Source organism: Suricata suricatta, chromosome 3, assembly GCF_006229205.1.
Source record: "Suricata suricatta isolate VVHF042 chromosome 3, meerkat_22Aug2017_6uvM2_HiC, whole genome shotgun sequence".
Taxonomy (NCBI): Eukaryota; Metazoa; Chordata; class Mammalia; order Carnivora; family Herpestidae; genus Suricata; species Suricata suricatta.
The window spans coordinates 55,947,023-55,967,421 of record NC_043702.1 but is presented as its reverse complement, the minus strand read 5'-3'; the positions used below and the strand labels follow the sequence as shown (position 1 = coordinate 55,967,421).

At 46.3% G+C, this 20,399-nt stretch overlaps 1 protein-coding gene across 1 annotated transcript; it reads right to left on the bottom strand.

Moving 5' to 3' along the window:
• Positions 1 to 4,098: 4,098 nt before the first annotated feature.
• CHRNA1 (cholinergic receptor nicotinic alpha 1 subunit) lies at positions 4,099 to 19,378 on the bottom strand. The gene is made up of 9 exons (XM_029932975.1): positions 19,336 to 19,378; positions 13,870 to 14,015; positions 13,732 to 13,776; positions 12,566 to 12,675; positions 10,079 to 10,274; positions 9,357 to 9,594; positions 5,951 to 6,174; positions 4,544 to 4,783; positions 4,099 to 4,230 (listed from the first exon to the last, which is right to left on the bottom strand). Exons 1-9 carry the CDS (start codon positions 19,376 to 19,378, stop codon positions 4,099 to 4,101), a joined length of 1,374 nt encoding a protein of 457 aa, XP_029788835.1.
• Between the last annotated feature and the right edge of the window lie 1,021 nt (positions 19,379 to 20,399).

The window sequence follows — 20,399 nt, the reverse complement described above, 5'->3', positions numbered from 1 at the left end:
TCCTGTGCTTGGCAGTGCCCACGAGCTGTCCACGGGGCAGAGGGGGTGTGTGCCACACATCGGGATGTATGGCAAAGCCTGGGCCACACGGTGCTGCTCCTGGCCTGCTGCGTGCCTGCCTCCAGCCCTCATGGGGGGCCCTGAGGAGCCTCTGACCCCTCCCTCCCTCAGGCCCCAAACACCACCCCCCACCCCGACACTGACCCAAGAACGAGCTTGCAGACGTAAGAGGGACGTGAGGAGGACCGGAAGCTGCAGTTGCAGGCTGAAAATCACCGGGAGTCCTGCCCACTCCAGGTGGCCAGCGTCCTCAAGAGGCAGACATGGTCTGGCGGTTTCAGGAGGCCCGAGCTGACCTCAGCCAACCAGAGCCCATGTGCAGCCTGCACTTGGCATGGGAGGCCCACGCGGCTGACTTGCTGAAGATTCTACTGAAGGCAGGACCCCGCTGTCCCGTGTCCGTGGCTGCATGCCAGGAGGCAGCACCACCGCTGGCCCCACCCCATCCTCTCCGACCTCCTCTGCACACGCGGAGCTCCTGAGCCCGAGGACGAGGACGGCAAGCCTGGCTCCTGCAGCAGTGGTGATGGTGTCAGTGAGGATGAGGGTGTGAGTCGGGAGGAAAGGCGGGGCCTCCCGGCTGGGGGGTCATGATAAACCAGCAGGCAGGGAAGGGGAGAAGAGCCATGGGGCAGAGTGTTGAGAAAGACCTCGTGCTGCCCCGGTTGGAGAACTTGGGCTGCAGTCAGTACAGATCCAGGCAGGGGTGGTGGGAAGAAATTGAGGCAATGGCAGAGGTGGGACTCAGACAGAGGTGCAGAAAAGAGCATGGTTGTGGTGACTGGTAAACTCGGGCAGTGGTGGGGGACAGCGTGGGGTGACTTTTGGGGGTCAAGAGTTGGAGAACTCAGGCCATAGAAAGATAACCTAGGGCAGCAGTGATCAGACCAGGGATGGTGGTGGGGAAAGGCCTTAGCCAGCAGTGAGAAGGTTTACTTGGAAAACTCCAGCAGCAGAGACACACCCTTGGGCAAAGGACAGGGTTGAGTGGTGGGGGTTGAGGAATTTGGTAGACGCAGAGGGAAGGGGTGGAGGGAGACACCGCTCGCAGCTATGGCTGCCCAAGGACTGGCGTGGGGCTAGAGCTCGAGCAGCAGCTGTGCAAGAAATGTGAACATGGTGTTTTGAGAACCAGGAGCAGGGAACTCAGGCTTGAAGGCAAGACTGGTGGAATAAGTTGGGCAGCAGGCAGGGATGGCACCATCGTCTCCAGTGGCTGGAGCCAGCACGGCTAACCCCCCCGACAGCCTCAAAATCTTCTCTGGATGATCCCATCTGATTTGTTTAAATGTTAACATAATTTCTGATTTTTAAAAACTCGCGGCTCTAAACAAATCTCCCAGTTATGACAACCAGGGGCAGAAAAAGAGGCAACTTACAGATCTGAGCTCTGAAGAGTTTCTGTTTGCACCGTCCATCTGTAAATGCACCCCCATCCACACTTACCTGCCTGTGTTGTGGATCCAGGCTACTCCATACTTCCCAAAAAGTCCTCCTGCTGTGTAGACACACCCATCTCGTGGATGGAGCTCCACGGGGCAGGCGGGCTGAGCCCTCAGCAAACACCTGTAGGTGGGGAGACGGATCCCAGCACCCCCTGCCTTTCCTTCCATTACGACAGTGGTCTTCTGGAGACCAGGCCTGATCTAAGGGAGGGGGGGAAAAGAGGTGGTGGTGATGGTGGAGGGCACTTAAGGGGAAGAGCACTGGGTGTTGTATGGAAAACAATTTGACAATAAAATATTATGGAAAAAAAATAAGGGAAGAGATTCTGAAGATGGAAAGCTTTGACATGGTGACAGGTTGATGGAGCAGATAATTAAGGGCTGATGGCACTACACACTGTGACACTGTGGTCTCCACTCAGACTAGTTCTGCTGGGCGAGGAGGGAGTGTGTCGCCCCTTTGAAGGGAGAGAGGGGTTACTTCATGTAGTGGAAACAGCACAGAGTGAAGAGGTCTGGTTTGTCACCAAGTTGCCCTGTGGTCCTTCCTCTAAGCCTCAGTTTCTTTATCCTTAAAATGAGGAGAATGGAAATGACTTTTAAGCTCCTTCTCTGAATCAATAGTCAGTCCTGGGAGATTACACAAGCAGCAAATTCTTTTTTGTTCCTCTAGTTGTGGTAAAATGTATATATAACATGAAACTTACATTTTTTACCATTGTTTTCATTCTTTATTTTTAACTGTGATAAAATATGCACAAAATTTAGTGTCTTAGCCATTTTTAAGCATAGTGGCATTAAGTGCATTCGCAATGTTGTGCAACCATCACCACTGTCCATTTCTAGAACTTTCCTATCGTCCCCATCTGAAATTCTACCCATTGAGCAATCACTCACCCCTCCCCCTAAACCCTAGCAATCTCTATTCTACTTTCTCTCTCTGTGAGTTTGCCTATTCTAAGTACTTCATTTAAGTGGAATCACAAGATTTGTCTTTTTGCATCTGGCTTATTTCATCAAGCGTGTTTTCAAGGTTGATCCATATTGTAACACACATCAGACTTTCTTTCCTCTTTAAGGATTGATAACACCATATGTAGATACTGCTTCTCCAGTGATGGACGCCTGGCTTTCGCCATCTTTTGGCTGTTGTGATTATTGCTGCTGTGAACACTTGTGGAGAGGTTCTCTGTTCAAATCCCTGCTTTCAATTCTTTTGGGGATATACCTAGGGGTAGAATTACTGGATCCTGTGATAATTCTCTGTAAATGCTTCTTGAGGAACCATCAGACTGTTTTCCCTTGAGTTTTACTCCACAATGAGAGCACTCTGTCGTGTCACAGGTGTGTGCTGGGAAATTCCATTGAGAAGTAGATTGAAACCACCTGGTTCAGAGAGGCCACCCAGCAGTGCAATTCACCACTCTCCCCAGGACTGAGGTGGGCCAGGTGTGTTCTGGTGACCTGAAGGCCATGACCGAGCCCAGGGCTGCACCCTTTCTCCTTCCGGGGTGAACTACATTGTGGCTGGACAGTAGCTCCGAAGAGAAAGAAGTTTCTCTCCTGTTCACTGCCTGGAAGTCTAGAAATGGTGATGGTATGGGCATACGCTTCTGATATCACTGATAAGACTAAGCCCCCAAACATGATCGGATGAGGACTGGGAAGAGGGCAGGAACCCTAAATGGGAAGGCACTTAGTGTCAAGTTGGTTGACACTAGACTGAAGCTCTCAAAACGCTGATGGCAGTTGCAGGATGGCCTAGTCACGTTGGGAGTGTCCAGGGGAGCAAGTGAGCAGGAGCTCTGACCCAGCCACGAGCTGCTGAACGCAGACTGGGTCTTGGTTCAAATCTCAGTTCTTCTACTTGCTAGTTTGGGCAATGAATGTAAGCTTCTCGAGTTCAGCTTTCTCATTTGTAAAATAGGGATGTTATGAAGTTATGAACATAAACCTACATGTGGGAGACGATTCCCATAGTGCCTGGCCCTCACACTCCGTCCAGCTTGGGAAACTAGCTGGCCATGTTCCTCAAATCCTGACTACGCAGGCACAGTGTCGAGGAAGCCCTTCCCTCACCTCCCACTTCTAGAAATCTGCTTTAAAGCATGGGTCTTTGATGCAGTTTGCATTTTGGTGGCCATTCCAGAACTTACATGTTGCCTTTCTACAGCTTCCTTTCTCGCTGAATCAAATGCCTTATCTTTTGGGGACTGGCAGATGGGTTTTAGTTGTAGGTACAAAACTGACTTTCAGGCAAGGGATACATTCTTTGCTTGAAAAAATTAAAAAACAAACCAACAGAAAACCTCAGTTATTCTGGGCAAAACTCTTCCAGACGCCTTTGGATGTGAATACATCTTGTTAGTGATTCCATTTCATTTACTAAAAAGGGTTTCACTCTCCAGGCAGCCAGAGCAGGATTAAAGGGAGAAGTGATGTGAAAATACTTGAGGCCATAATGTTATGTAAATATAAATCATTATCATTAATCATAAATACAGAAAATTAGATGTTTGATAAGTGAGCTGTATCAAAATAGACACATCTTCCTGTCTTCCCTGCCTTTCCCTGCTGGTGGGCTCAGCTCTGCTCATCCCTGCTGATTTAATTCAATGAGCCGACCTGCAAACACAGCCAGGGTTCCAATGATACAGATAAGCATGAAGACTCCAAGGAGAATGTGATCCATCACCATTGCAACGTACTTCCACTCCTCAGCCGCCTGGGGGAGAGAAAAGTGTTAGAATTTCCTTAAGATGGTTATTGGACTCAACACTGTTCATGCTATGCATCAATTATGGCCCACTCGAAGCCCTCAACATCCCTTGGCTGGCATTGTGAGCTTTACTGTTCAAATAGATTATTCACAATGTGATGGCTCACTAAGGTGGCCTAGAGGTGGTCCCCAATGCACATCTTAAGTCAGCAGCTGCTTCTGGAATGCCAGCCTCCTCGTCAAGACAACTCCGTCCTTGTACGTTCAAATATTTGATCATTTAAAGCCGGAGGTGGGGGTTTCAAGTCATGAAGCTTACGTTATTGGACTCCTGGTCTGACTTCATGGTCTCCGCGATGTATTTGATTCCTTCAATGGCGCTTTTTACCTCGGGGTGTTTGATCAGGGGAGAGTGGAAGCCCATGGGTGGAGGCCCCGGCTTCCCAGAAATGTCAGAGATATCAATGTCTTCTGTAAAAATCTTTTTGTCTTGTTTTTCTCTGGATGGTCTTTTCATTGTGGAGAAGAACATGATATTTGGGATAGTGTCGATAAAAACCTAACATGAAAAAGAAATCCATGGATGAATTATTGCCTGTGGTGCGAGTATCAGACTCTGACTTTGACTTAGCAGTGTGACTTTAAGCAAGTCAGCCAGCATCTCTGGACCTTAGCATCTTTGTCCTTAAAAGACAAGGACTATACTAGAATTCCTCAAAAATTCCTTGTGGCCTGTCACATGACTGTGGTTAATAGAGATGATTCTGTAATGTGACGAATTCGCCACTGGAGGGAGCCTGTGTGCAGCTGTTGGGCTCCAGGAGAAACCGATGAAGCTTAAGCCTCCAGCCTTCAGGGAACTCGCTTCTTGCAAAGCCTTGTGTTAGTGGGATAATACAGTTAAAGGAAAAGCCCTTCTGGCTTAAAAAAACCAATATATATGTACATATATATTATATATATATATATATATATATATATATAGGGTCCAGCCTCTAAAATACTTACACTGATTTTTTCTCCCCGTTTCTTATTCCTAAACAAATGCAACATAGGTGTTGCCAGGAGTCATACAAGTCTTTATAGATACAGGGACTGATTATCCTCCCAAAAGAATATATTGCAAGCAGTAGTTAGTTCATGACAAATCTTTTACATTCTACAGAAAAGACCCTGGACGTTAGTGTCTCTGTGAAGTTTTATTTAAAAACGGACATATTTGAAATGCTAACACATTTTAAATTTCAATAATGCAAATATTTGGACCAAGTTCCTCACGAAAACTCACTTTTTGACAATTACTTGTCAAGCATCCCCTCTATCTCTAGCCCTTATTCTATTCTCAGCAGATGATTTTACTAGCAAAAAATAAGCAGTCTGTTCACAGGGTGGAAGACCTACAAACAGAAATCTCAAGAATTTAACAGAATCTGAATAAAAAGGGGTTCATTCACCTTTTCTAATCAAAGAGATTCTTGAAACTTGAATTTGGAGTGGGCTTTGTTAATTCTGGTTTTCTTTTGTGTCTGGGGAGGCTATAGGTATTATTTATCCCTAGAAGGAGGCTAGAAGAAAGTTCCTTCCAGAAATCCCCTAAAAATCCCCGGAAAGAACAGTTCCTAAGTGCCCACATGCATTACCCAGAATTCCACTGGCCCCATGGAGGCAGACATGTTCTTGAGGGCAGGGCCACCCCATGCAGAGGTGAGGGGCCTCGCTCGCTCACCTTGCGCACCCAGTCAGGCATGACGTGGGTGCTAGGGGAGCGGTGGTGTGTGTTGATGACAATGACCGTGATGATGATGGACACGATGACAAACACCATGGTGAACAGCATGTATTTCCCGATCAAGGGCACGGCACTGGAGGTGGAAGGGATTAGCTCCACGATGACCAGGAGGAACACGGTCAAGGACAGCAAGACAGAGATGCTCAGAGTCATCTTCTCTCCTGGATAAAATGAAGAAGGAATACAACCATTACATGCTATGGGATGAACTGCCATTCCCTTCGTGGGAGTCCTCAGACTCAGCACCTCAGTGACTGTATTGGAGATGAGGCCTGTCAAGAGGCAGTTAAGTCAGAATGAGTTCATTAGGGAGGGCCCTCCTCCAATATGACTGGTGTCCTGATAGAAGAAGGAGATTAGGGGGCACCTGGGTGGCTCAGCCAGTCAAGCGTCTGACTTTTGCTTAGGTCGTGATCTCCTGGTTCATGAGTTTGAGCCCAGCATCTGACTCTGTGTTGACAGTGTGGAGCCTGCTTGGGATCCCCTCTCTCCCTCTCTTTCTCTCTGTGCCCCTCCCCACCTTGTGCTGTCTCTCAAAATAAACTTAAAAAAAAAAAGAAGGAGATTAGGACACAGACACACACAGAAAGGAAAGACCCAGAGGGAGACGGCCATCTACAAGCCAAGGAGAGAAGCCTCAGAGGAAACCGGACCTGCTGACACCATGACCTCCAGAACCGTGTGGACAAAATTCCTCTTGTTTCAGCCACTGGGTCTGTGGAACTTTGTTATGGCAGCTCCAGCAGACTAATATGCCACAAAATCCACGGGTGAGAGCCATGGGGCCCACATGCAGCTGGGGACATTTTAGGGGCAGAATTTCATCCTCTGAGACCTTAGCACCTTAACTCTGCTGACAATGGCAGTCCCATTAGAGGCCGCCAGGCAGCCAACGGCTGCTTTCTCTCCTGCCCCAGCATTAGCTGCTTGGTGGAACTCAGGGAATCAAGGACACAAGCTGAGTGACAAGTTAGACCCGGGCAGCAATTTTTCGGTCTGCAGCAGAACATCGGCAACCTTACAGAGCTGAGCTGCAGCCTGACCTCTGCGTGACCCAGCAGATGGAGGGCAACCCAGAAGTGCATGTTCCTCCTCTCAGTGTGGGAGTGAGCTGCGAGACCACTCAGTGAGCTTTTCACATTCATTTCGAGGACAATTGGGTTTTTTCGGGTTTTGTCTTTCATACTACGGGACCAGGGATTTCCCTGCCCCAACTTCTTCTCACCAGGTCCTATAATGTCAGGGTGAACAATTCCCGTTCGAGTCTTGATATGGTAAACAAGGAGGGCGGGGACTGAACGGCACTGGAATATTTTTGTGGGACTGACCACATCAGATGCAGTTAGAGAGCCTTGGGGAGGGACTTTCCGTGGGGCTGGTCTTGCTGTTTGTCTTGGGAGACTCTTGTGTTGTTGTCCTGTTCTGCAGTACGGAACTTTTCCCCATACTGAGTGCTCCCAGATGCTAGGAGCAGATGCGAACAAGAAATGATCGATTCTACCTAGTGAGGAAAAGTCTACCTAGTGGATAGGAGGGTAGGAGAGTCTTTAAACCGAAAAAGAGGGAGCGCCTGGGTGGCTCAGTCAGTTGAACATTTGACTCTTGATTTCGTCTCCCGTCATAATCTCACAGTTTGTGAGCTGATGGCATTGAGCCTACTTGGGATCCTCTCTCTCCCTCTCTCTCGCTTCTCCTCTGCTCATACTCTCTCAAAATAAATAAACTAAAAAAAAATGATGGGTAACTGTTTAAGTGAAAAAGAGGAAAGAAAAATGTAAATATGAAATATCGACCAAATTACATCAATTAAAGAATTTTTTTAACATTTATTAATTTTTGAGAGACAGAGAGAGACAGTATGATCAGGGGAGGAGCAGAGAGAGAGAGGGAGACACAGAATCGGAAGCAGGCTCCAGGCTCCGAGCTGTCAGCACAGAGCCTGACATGGGGCTCAAACCCACAAACTGTGAGATCATGACCTGAGCCAAAGTCGGACACTTAACTGACGGAGCCACCCAGGTGCCCCTCAAATTTCTTGAGTAATAATAATAATAATAGGTAACATTTATCAAGGATTTTCACTGTTCTGCTTTCCAAGCATAAACCATCTCACATTTAAATAAACTCTGACGAGTTTCCATATTGCCCTAACTAGTATTCTCTTCACTTTACTAAGCTTCCTTTGTTAGAAAGTCAGAAACAAACTGTGTTTGTGACCACTTGTTTAAAAATTAATACAGTGTAAGAACAAGGTGCTTTCTGTGGGGCAAATTCTGCCTTATTCTCTACTGTATCCCTGCCACATAACAATTGTTCAACAAATCTATGTTAAATGAGTGAATGCATAATATTTTTTTCCTTGTTAGAAAGTTGAGCTTAGATGTGTGTGTGTGCTTGTATAATTTTGATATAACTGTTCCCTGTCATAAGTTTGGGGACTGTCTGTACCACCTTTCCTTGTCCCTACTTGTCTGCCCTAAATTGTTTATGAGCAGCGACTTCTCGAAGTCACTTGTGTACCCGCTTCCCCTTTTCTGAGGATTGTTGATGTTGAAATTATGTCACAGATGTGGTCACTCAGTAGGAAGTAAGGAAGTTGCCCGGGCTGATATGTGAGAAAGAATTGCCACGTGGGAAGTATGGTCTTGTGTAAAAAGATAGTGCCATCTTGAAAACAGACATGCAAAAGCTATTTTCAAGTGGCAAGCAGTGAGCAAAAGAGGCAAAACTTGGGGGGCACCTGGGTGGCTCAGTCGTTTGAGTGTCTGCCTTCAGCTCAGGTCATGATCTCACAGTCTGTGGGTTTGAGCCCCGTGTCAGGCTCTGTGCTGACAGCTCGGAGCCTGGAGCCTGCTTCAGATTCTGTCTCCCTCTCTCTCTCTCTGCCCCTCCCCCACTCATACTCTGTCTCTCTCTCAAAAATAAACATAAAAAAACATTTTTTAAGAAGAGGCAAGACCCAGCTTAGTCAGGATATAGCAAGTGGCTTCATAGAGGAAGTGGCATGAGGGGTGACCAAGCCTTACCCAGCACGTCTCCAGGCACATAGTAGGTGTTCAGCAAGTAAGCATTGATGGTGATTCACTTTGACTAGACTGAGCTGTGTCTGTGCACCTCCAGGGCCAGGGTCAACTCTGCCTGCTCCGTAGTCCGCTCAAGCTGTGAGCTCCCCCCACCAGCGACTCACTACTGAACATGGCCTGTCAGTAAGTGCGTCCTCCCAGCCATGATGATTTGGGCCTGTCTGCCCGTACTTGTTTACTAGCCCGTGCTTATTTCTATTTTTCCCCCAAAGAGCGGCACGAGCTCTGTCTGCGGCAGCAGCCGTGGCCCCCGCACCCACCTGAGTCTGTGGGCAGGTAGAACACCAGGCCAGTTAGGAAGGAGAAGAGCAGGCAGGGAATGATGACGTTGACGATGAAGTAGAGGGGCAGGCGCTGCATGACAAAGTGGTAGGTGATGTCCAGGTAGGGGGTGGTGAGGCAGCAGGCATAGGTCACATTGTGCTTCCAGCCCCGGGCCTCCTTGATCACCCACTCTCCGCTTTCCATGAAGTTGCTTAGGTCTGGTTGGTCGCTTTCCTGAGAAGATGCAATGACACTTTGAAAACCCAGACTCATCCCCGAGGAGGAGTGGGTTTCAAAATCAGCTGTAATAAAGCAACAGATTGTGGTGCTTTCATATACCCAGGACAGGACCCAGGGCAGCCGCTTCCAGTTTGGGCCATGGAGTCCTTTCCTATAAAATAAGGGGGTTTGGACTATGGGGACCCTCCATGTTGACACACGTTCGAGTCACCTGGGCACTGAAAAACATATTGGCCCTTAGTCCCACTGCCCAGACTGATTGAGCCAAAATTCCTAGGACTGAGACTGGGCACAGGAATTTGTGTAAGCTCCCAGGTGGTTCTCCTGGGCACATATCAAGAACCTTCCCCATACTGAGAACCATTGAAGTGGATGACCACAAAGTTTAAATGAGTGCCTGTGATTCTGGAGGGGCAGGGTTGGACACCTGAATTCGTGTTTCCGGAATCGAGCTGCATCACACAAGGTCAGCACCTACCGGGTTGATGACCACCACAGAGCCGTCATAGGTCCAGGTACCCAGCTTCATGCTGCAGTTCTGTTCATCAAAGGGAAAGTGGGTGACGATGATCTCACAGTAGCTTTTGAAGATGGCCGGAGGTGTCCACGTGATGTGGCCAGTGTGGTCCAGGAGCACTTTGGTGAACTTGACAATGGCAAAGTCACCATCTGCACTACAATTGGGATCAAAGAGGAACATGACTCCAAGTGACGGATGAGCCTTCGGTTCTGCTCAGGGATGTTAGCAGGAGACAGCTGTTAATTATTCAGGTGCTAATTATAGACGCTTTCATTGGGACAGTGTCACGTTTTATCCATGGCAGTGTTTCCCAGATTTGTCTGAGAATAAGAACCACTCGGGTGCTTGTTTAAAATATAGGTTTCTGAGCACCATCTGAAGCCCTAAATCAAAATATCTGGGGAAGAATCTAGGAATCTAGTTTTAAGGAAGTAATAGGTAACACTGTATACCAGATTATTTTTCTTCCCAGTCCTCAGTAGTGTTGTAATGTTAATTTCCATCTATCCCTTCCCCAATATATCTTAAAAGTTAACTATGAAAAAAACGCAGGAATTTAAAATAAAAACAGGTCCAGGGGCAGGCAGGTTAAGAAGGACTCTGGTATCCGTTTCAGAACTGTTTAGAACTCGACAGGGCGGGCTGCAAGCTCACATGCCCCCACAACGAGGCAGGCCCGGGAGGCATGAAGGGTGAGGCAAAGCCCTTTCTCCTCCAAGGAAGGTGACACTCCGCTTTGCGGTGGCTTCCCTGTGTGAGTGAAGGCCCAAAGCTGCCAGATATTTGGGGTTTTCCTCGGAAGCTGGCTAGATTTTTAATCCAGTGCTTCCATATTTTTGAATGCTGGATTTTTCTAGAGGGACTAAAACTCCAGAGTTTAATGTGATGTTTTTATTTTTTTAATTTTTATTTATTCTTAATTTTTTAAACATTTATTTAGTTTTGAGAGACAGAGCATGAGTGGGCAAGGGGCAGAGAGAGAGGGAGACACAGAATCTGAAGCAGGCTCCAGGCTCTGAGCTGTCAGCCCAGAGCCCGATGTGGGGTTCAAACTCATGAACCATGAGATCATGACCTGAGCAGAAGTCAGATACTTAACCCACCGAGCCACCCAGATGCCCCTAAAGTGATATTTTAAAATTTTCAAATGTTGGCACTAATTCCACATTACAGGACTCCAATATGGTGGATATTAAAAGTAACAAGCCACTTTTGCAGGCCTTATTCAGTGGGCAGTCCACTTGAACCTGAATGGCCTGTGTTCTGCAGCCTTGGTCAAAGGCATTTAGAATAGATGTTGAACTAGTGGGTGGGGTCTGCCTTGGTGGGCTTTCGGGGACATATGGCATATATTTGTGCCTTACTTCATTCTTAGGAGATTTTCTTCCTTCTGAGTTCTCCATGGGATTTGAGGTAGGGCTCTATCCAGAAAACCATGCAGTTTTGGATCCTCCCAAAAGAGACCCAAAGAACAGAAGGACACAGGATCATCTAGATCTATCTCTATCAGCAAGTAAAACAGGGTTCTCCCCGAACTAGAGTGTTCCTGAGCCAGTTTGTCAAAAGAAGGAGCAGATTTTAATTGCTTCTCTTCAATTCTTGCTGAAAGAAAAACTTACTAACACAAGACACTCTGTTCTATCAGCATATTTGTCCAAAAAGGTTACCCAAACGATTGGATAATTCGCCACAACCTTGAATCTCAGGTGCAATTGGGAAATATGTAGTAGGAAATCAAAGTAGGAGGGCCAGCCTTAAGGGTGTCATTTCCGTTCACACACCCCTGCCACCCTCCCTGGTCAGTCTCGAGAAGGCACGGCCTGCTCACGATGACACATGCCATGGAATGTCAGGCCGCAGATCCTCTCGGGCGATGGCGGACGCTCCAGCCTGGGAAGGATGCTCTTTGAAATGAGCATTTCCTGACAAATGAAGGGCATATGATAATGAACCTGTCATTAAACCAGAGTGTCTTGAATCACATTATAATTTCACAACGTGCCGTCTGTCACGGAGCCCGGTGGATGGGCTACGCAGGCATCCCAGGCCATCGGCAGCACGTGACGCCTTGGGATACAGTGACGATGTGATGGATAACATCCCCGGGAGGTTCGGACCTATTGGTAGGAAGGACATTTAATTCCAAGTAACTCAATTATAGGAATTTGGGTTCCTTGGATAGTTGCCATACACCCTTCAGGAGCTCTCAGGGATTAAATGTCCCCACCCCACAGCCCGGATCCAATTTGGCTCTGATAATTGTTTCTATTCATAACATGAGACACCACATGGCGCCCCTAGCACGTCAACTTGGCTCTCAGTTTTTAAGGGTTATTTAATGTGAACAGCGGGGAGAAGCATACCGAGAGGGGCGGCCCTTCTGCTCGGCTCGGGCTCCGCCTGCCCCAGGAATGCTGCCCTCCCCAGCCGGTCTGTTTTGCTTACTTGTTATAGAGAACGAGGTCTGGGTGCCAGATCTTTTCCGAAGGAATGTGAATTTTTTTCACACCGCCATAGTCTTCTGGATTCCATTTTAGGTTGTAATCTACCCATTGCTAAAACACGAAGACAACATTTTGCTAATAAAAAGAGCTAAGAACATGTTTTAAAAATCTAAGAGTTTTGATGGGTATGATGATTCAGATATGGACAGGAATTGTGCTCCAGTAAAAGACGCTTGATTCAGAATTCAGCTTTCACTTTAGTAAACAATAATAGCAAATGCCACTATAGTAATGACTATATGCAGACACTGTTTCAGGCATTTTACCCATATTCGTCTTGTAGTCTTCACAAGAGTCCTATGAGGGAAAAGTGATTATTGGTCCCATTTTACAGATGAGAAAACAAAGGTACTGCAAGTCACGCCCCTGGGTGGTAGCACATCTACCATGTCATCCTGCCCTCCCCAGGAAAGGAGAATGACCTTATTGTAGCAGGCAACATCATTTTTTAAAAGTGTTCTATTTTTTCCTATATTCTAAAAGTAATATATGCGCAATGCAGCAAATTCAGATGACACAATATTATGAATTGAACGGTCTCCCTCAGAATTCATATGTTGAAGTCCTAGTTTCCAATACCTCATAATATAACTTCATTTGGAGATAGTCTTTCTTGAGGTAATTAGGTTAGAATTAGGTCATTCAGAGAGGCCCTAATCCAACATGACTGGTGTCTGTAATGAAGGGGACATGTGAAGACAAACATATTCAAGAAGAATGCCATGTGAACATGATGGTGGCCAACTACATGCAGAAGAGGCAGGCCTGGAGCAGACTCTCCCTCACAGCGCTTAGAAGGAGCCAGTTCTGCTGATACCGCGATTTTGGACTTTTGGCCTCAAGAACTGCAAGAGAATAAATTTGTTGTTTAAGCCACCTAGCTTCTGACTTTGTGGTAGGTAGCCTCGCAAACTAATACACACAAAGCACAAAGTAAGACACAAACTCACACATACCCACAAATACGATCCATAATCTCACCACACCAAAATGTTTACTTCCGCCAAGTTGGTATGTAACCTTGTTACCCAAATTGATTCCTTCTGAGCCCAGGTTAAATTCCGGGGTGAATACCAACAGCATCAATGCAATTATCTAGGTGAATACCTGTTTCAGTCGCACATTGGTTGTCACAATCTGATTTACTTCATCCTGAAAGAAGATAAAACGCCGTCTTTAGGGGCAGGGAGGCGAGGAGAAGGAAGGTGCCGCAGGATGGGGGGGGCCAGAGTGCCGCCGTCTCACCACATTGATGAGCTGTACCAGCTGCAGACCCACGGTGACCTCCACAGCCTCGCGGTGGTCTTCCACCGGCCGAACCACACTGTTGTAATCTTCAAACAGCTGCGCCACCAGGCGGGTCTCATGTTCGGAGCCCAGGACAAGGCCGGCTGAGACAGCAAATGACACGCCGTCAGATTCTGCCCCCACCCTCTACAAACACTCGCATGAGTAACTGAGGCATGACCAGCTAATGGGAGGCACGCAGGCCCCTTGTCGAAGGGCTCCCAATGCAGCTTTTTATCAGCCTAAGTTCTTTCCCACTCACAGCTGCTGGTGCGGTCCCTTCCCAGTGGGACGTGCCAGATTATCCTGACACTTGTACTCTGAACAGATGACATTCCTCAGTGCAGCCTCTGGCTGCATCAGGTTTGTTGTTGCACGCACATAGGAAGAAAAGTCCACACAAAAGCCAGTCTTCGTATTTCAGACTCTACTCATGGGGTGATGAAATCTAAGGTTGGCTGGCCTCCGATCTCAGCCGAAAACTGATGCCAGTTCATACCCACCGGGACGGGCGGAACTCACAAAACTGAAAAGGGTGAGGACTGGTGAGATTGGGCCACGGTGCAGCCACTGTTTTGGCACTGTTTGACCATTTGGCAGTTCTTCACACAAGTTGCGTGCAGAGTGACCATATGACCTAGTGATTCCACTCCTAGGTATATCCCCCAGAGAACTGTCCACACACAACCTTGTACACTAGTGTCCACGGCAGCACTATATGTAATAGCCAAAAGATGGAGACCTCCCGAATTCCATCAGTGGATAAGTGGATGAACAAATTGTGGCATATACATGGAATATTATTCACCCATAAAAATTAATGAAGTGTTGATTTATGCAACAACATGGATGAGCCCTAAAAGTGTGCAAAGTGAGAGAAATTGGACACAAGGGGGCACATACTGTATGATTCCATTTATATGAAATATTCAGAAGAGGTAAATCCAAAATCCATAGAGCCAGTGGTTAGCAGGGGCTGAGGAGACAGGAGAAGGGAGAATAACTGCCAATGGGTATAGGGTTTCCTTGTGGGATGATGAAAATGTTCTGGAATGTCCTTATTGTCACGAAGTCATACACTTTAAAATGGTAATTTTATGTGTTGTGTACTTTTCTGTGGCAAATTTTATGTAAGGTGTATTTTCTTGTAATTAAAAAAATTACTGCTGGCGGGCACATGGTCCTGTTGAGTTAACACTAAGTAAACACTATGTGCTTTTCTGACCTGGGTTTGGAGCTCCTCCTGTCTGGGGCTGAAGTGACTCCTAGGAATCTTTACTGCGTTTTCCCTCAGGGTGATGAGCAATGGTATCTGCCAGTCTTGGACCCCACAGCCTTTTGATAGCCAGTGTTCTGCAGTTTTCACCAGCCTGTGATGAGCCAGGTGGATAGTCATTTTCACATGAGGTCTGAGAGGCTGGAAGACTTGTCCAGGGTCCTGCGGCTGGGGCAGGGCTTGGAAGGAGCCCTGTCACTCTGCACTGCGCTCCGGCACTAACTCGTAGGTCACGAGCGTGCTGCGGGCTGTCTTAAAAACTGCCGAAATGCCCCCACCATTCTTCCTATGAGAAAAAGCGTTCCAAGTTCTGGCAAGTGCCTTATAAAGAAGGATCTTTGTAACTTAAGCCTTATGTTGAGTGGGGATTGCCAGTTCAGGGTTAGGAGAGGAAGCAGACACACGATCCATTTGCCCTAAGCCATGTCACCCTATCTCCCCTTTCCGCAGGTTATTCCTGAAGCCAACATACCTTCTCCCTGGGCCTCGAGGACTTCAAAAATTGCATGACTGAGATGCTTTCCTTTTCCCTAGTAATGTTAACTAACCTATTGCCTCCAAGACAGGTTATTATTTTTCTCCTTGAATCCCAGGTTTGAAAAAGTTTGTCAACCAAATAATTGTTAAGTATAAAGTATTACTTTTTCTATTTTTATTAATTAATAAAAATAATCACTGACACATCTAATTTGTTATGTGGCAGACACTCTTCAATGTGCTTTGTACATATTGACTCTTCCATTTCTCATAACTGGGTGGGGTAGGCAGGCACTGTTCTTGTCTTCACTTTACAGAGGAGGAAATTGAACCATAGAGAGGCTGAGTGAGTTGTCCAGATTTCATAAACGGTGGAGCCAGGATTAAGCCCAGCACCCATGCTCCCCAGCACTATTTCTCATCCAGAACTTTTGATCAGCTTGAAATAATCAATGACATTGAAACACTTTCATCCCCACAAAAATGTGTATTTTGTCAGTAGAGCGTCATTGAAGGCCCTGTATTTGTACTATCTCATTGAGTCCTTATAATAATCCTATGAGATAAGTCTTTACCCCTAGTTTACAAGTGAGAAAATGGACATTCAGACAGTTGAAGCATGTATTCATGGTTCCCAGCTAGTCGGAAGTGGGATTATAGATGCAGGCGATCTGACCCCAGTGTCTGTGCTCTTTGCCACCTCCCTAATGGTAAATGAATCATTTCCATTTGGATGTTTGAAGCTTTCAGTGTCGCTCATTAAAGTCTTCATTATGACCTTCCTGGATTCTATGTATGGAGCCCCTGACCTAGCCTACCTCATTTCTAATATCCCAAATTTTCTGAACCCCAAACCATCCATGCAGCACTTACACAAACCAGCTTGCCCAAACCACATGCATTCGAGGACCCTTCAAGGGAGCACGTTGTCCAAAGACCCAGTTTGCTGTCACCCCATTGAGCACCTAGGACATAACAATCATCTGTCTTCCACACCTGTGTATCCTGGGCCCCTCCTGGCTCATGAGTAGGGCACTGTCATAGGGCACTGAGTGCCTTGGCTACAGAGTTTGAAGCTGTTTCTTTGGCACTGGCTGGGCTGCTTTAAGTGACTGTTTATTCCTCTTTGACAGGAAGAACTTACTAGAAAGCAATAGATAGAGCAGATGGTCTACATTACGTAGCAGGAAAACTACGCAGGCCAACTCTATGGTCCACCGGGGAGAAGGCAAGGACGGGGTAGACAGGCCAATCAGCGCTCCAGTGACATCAGCTTCCTCTCTCAATCTCACGAAAAATAAGAGACTTTATTCCTTCAATAACGCATTTCTAAGGAATTTATAAGGGGGTCTCCATTTCTTAGATTGGGTTCATTGTTTGTTTCTTTTTTTCTTCCCAAAGCAGGTCAGTGTAACAGAGAGCATACAGGACTTGAAGTCAGATTTCTGTGATTCTGTTCCCAACTCCAATGTGATCTGTATAATTGGACCAGTTCTTCATGGAATCAATGAATCACAGTAGATACTTTCTTAAAAAGACAGGGCATAAATTAATAAACATACACACAAATAAATATCAAAAATCTTTTCAGCAAAATCATATGGGTAATCTTTATTCAGATGGTGATAACATTAACTCATTCATTAAGTATTTGTTGAGCACTTGCCGTATGTAAAGCATTGTTTTGAGATATTCAGAGATGAATCAGATATGAATCTTGTCTCTCTACCCTCAGGAAGGTTGATTTGGGTAAATCAAATTTGTGTAAATTTGTCATTTACACAAAAAGCTAGGAACAAGCTGCAAAGTAATTCGTAAGAAAGGTGGCAGTGAAGTACTTGGGATTCTGGAGATGGAAGAGAGGAAAATGTTGTAATGAAAAGTGCTATGCAAGTCGAACAGAGATCATTGTGTCCCTGATGTGAATGAGAATTTTGGCCACAAAGAACTGATTCTAACTAGGGGAACCCAGCCACAATTTCAAAGTGTTCTTTTTGTACTATACTGGGTCCATTTGCATTTCTTAAAATTTTTTTAGTGTTTACTTATTTTTGAGAGAGACAGCAAGAGCAGAGGACAGACAGAGAGAGAGGGCGACAGAATCCAGGCTGTCAGCACAGAGACCAATGCGGGGCTCAAACCCAGAAACTGTGAGATCATGACCTGAGCTGACGTCACACCTTAACTGACCGAGCCCCCCTCAAGGCACCCTTCAATTTGCATTTTTATGGAGGAACAGTGCGATAGATTGGGCAAAAGTTCTGAAATGTTACTAGTTACTTTATGTAATTCTTATCTCAACCTGGTGCCGTATCTTTTGCTACCTTTGACACTTTCAGGCTGTGTTTTCTAATGAGGCCCACAGTAAATAGAGTCTCCAACTGATCACATTCCAACATTTATAAATTAAGTGACCTCAGGCAGGTCAGTTCATGTCTTTCAGCCTCAGTTTTCCTATAATAACAAATTTAAGTTGTAGGACTTGCTTCATCTAGCTCTAAATTTCTCTGAACTCCTATGGGAATTGATGCCAGGAAACTCTAGCTTTGACCTAAATATATATCACATGCTGTTTTAGATAGGTAAACATGCATTTTCAGGGGCCTTCGGTGTCCTAAGAGGTGACCTAAGGATTTTCACATTTGAGGATTTCCACTGAGTGTGGAGTTTGCAGGCGCATATACACATGCACGCACGTGTGCACACACACAGCGTCACCGTCCCCACCACCACCACCACCAGGCCAGTTTGGGTTGGATCAAGTCCAAATTCCACAGACTGTAATTTATCTGAGGTTAGGCTAATTCCCTGAACTCTGCTATTGAAAAACATTAACCTTTTTTCCCAGAAGGCCTATGTTTGTCAGAGCAATATTAGAGAAGACAAATCACAGAATGTCAGCCGTCTCATTTCTCAGTTGGGATGATATCACCGGTAAGCTTTTATGTGAAGCAATCAGCAGGCATCTCCTACTTCCCCCTACCGGAAGTTTGGGATTAAGGCTAGCGTTTCAGCTGCTGTGTTGTGACACATTCCAGGGGTGAATGCAGGTCAAGGGCTGTGCAAGGTTTTATCACTTCAATTTGAACCCAAACCTAGTAAAAAAATAGGCAGAAATACACTCATAGGGACTTTTTGTTTTTACCTTCAGAGGTTAAAAAAAATGGCCAAATATTGAATCTCTTACGGAAAGAGTTTAGTTATAATTATTACTAGGTTTCTCTCTCCAGCACATGTGGCTGCCAATCAATCCTCTTCATTATCAGAATTCTCCCAGAGCAGTAAAAGGACTTGTTAACCAAATTGTCTATACTTATAAGATACCTCTCCAAGTGCTTACAGTTGTTCAAATATGAAAGCTGCTCCGGGAGGAGGATGGTAAGGGTACTGAATTTGATCATATGGGCAAGTCTGATGCCAGGCACTGATGGAGGGAGAGACCTGCACGTCTACTTTGTAGGCTTTGAGCACACAGCTCCCATTTACTTGGATAACACAAATCAGGAATCTTTATCCACAAACCAAATCAAGCCAACAAGAGTGAGAAACAGACAGAGTATTCTGACAGTCAGGCTGACCACGCCCTCCCCTTCTGTATTCCCATCAGAGAAGCCAGGTACTGGCCTGGGGGCTTCCGCATCTCAGGAGAGCCCCTCAGCCCTGGCACTTACCTGAGCAGAGCCCCAGGAGCAGGAGGAGCGGCCAGGGCTCCATGGGCTGTGGGCGCTGGTGTGGAGTGGTGCCGCTCATAGGAACTCTGGCTGAAGCTTGGCTTGTTAGAGGGTTTGGAAAGCACGTCGGTTCAGTGGAGCTATTGTTTTACACCACCTGTTTGTGGCAGTGACAGCTGGGCTGCCCGGAGCCCTTGGAGCCCAGGGAGTTGCTGAGAGCCTAACAGTATAATAGGGTGCCTCACTTCACATAATTGCTGTACCCTTGACCAGTTGACTAGGAACTGCACTTTATTTTAAATCCACCATGAGTCAGGTTCGGTTAAAATAATTTTTAGTAGGGAATGAATTATTTCGAATGGTGAGGAATCCCCTCCTTTTTGTGTAAACCAGACCCCCATCTATGTGGATTGTTTGATCAGGGTCACTATGTCTGAGTAGATTGTCAGCTGTTAGTGCAAGACACTGATCATCCTCAATCACAGAAGTCCACGTTCTACACATAGGACCGTTTGAGTTCCTGGGGCTCATTCTGGACTGAGAGTGCATGGGGCTTTTGTGCTGAACGAATGTGAGGAGAGTGTGGTCGGTGCTGAATCTGCTGTTGGAGAATTTCATGTTTGGTTAGGTTTGGTTTTTAACAAAGATGGCTTCTTCCATAAAACCGGTTTTATTGCCCCCGCCTGCCCCCCGAGTGGCTGCTCCAGCCTCTGTCTCTGCATCAGGCAATACCTGTCGCACTGTGCGGGCAAACTGCCCACTTCCCACATGCTGTTACTCGAGTGAAGCGATATTTGAATGAAGCAAAGGTCCCACTGCACAAGCATTCGTTCCAGCCTCCTACTCTCTTCCGTCCATTCTCTGCCTGCTCTCACGCAGGCAAGCAAAGAGCAGTGATCCAGCTTTTCAATTTCCTTGTTAAAAAACAACAACACTAAAAGCCAGCAGTTAGTGATTGCTCGGTCTGAAAAGTATTTTTATCAAAACAGGGAAGAAAGTAGTTATTTAAAAAGAGACCCTGCCTGTTCTTCCCTTTCCCCAAATCGAATCAGGTGAGGAAGGGC

Bases quoted from the DNA above. Each gene is read 5' to 3' on its own strand.
- CHRNA1 (XM_029932975.1), bottom strand. From the start codon at position 19,378: ATGGAGCCCTGGCCGCTCCTCCTGCTCCTGGGGCTCTGCTCAG. The intron at 10,275-12,565 runs GTAAGCAAAACA...TCCCAATTGTAG, and splicing joins GACCTCGTTCTCTATAACAA to TGCAGATGGTGACTTTGCCA. The intron at 4,231-4,543 runs GTAAGCTTCATG...TCTCTCCCCCAG, and splicing joins CAGACCAGGAGTCCAATAAC to GCGGCTGAGGAGTGGAAGTA.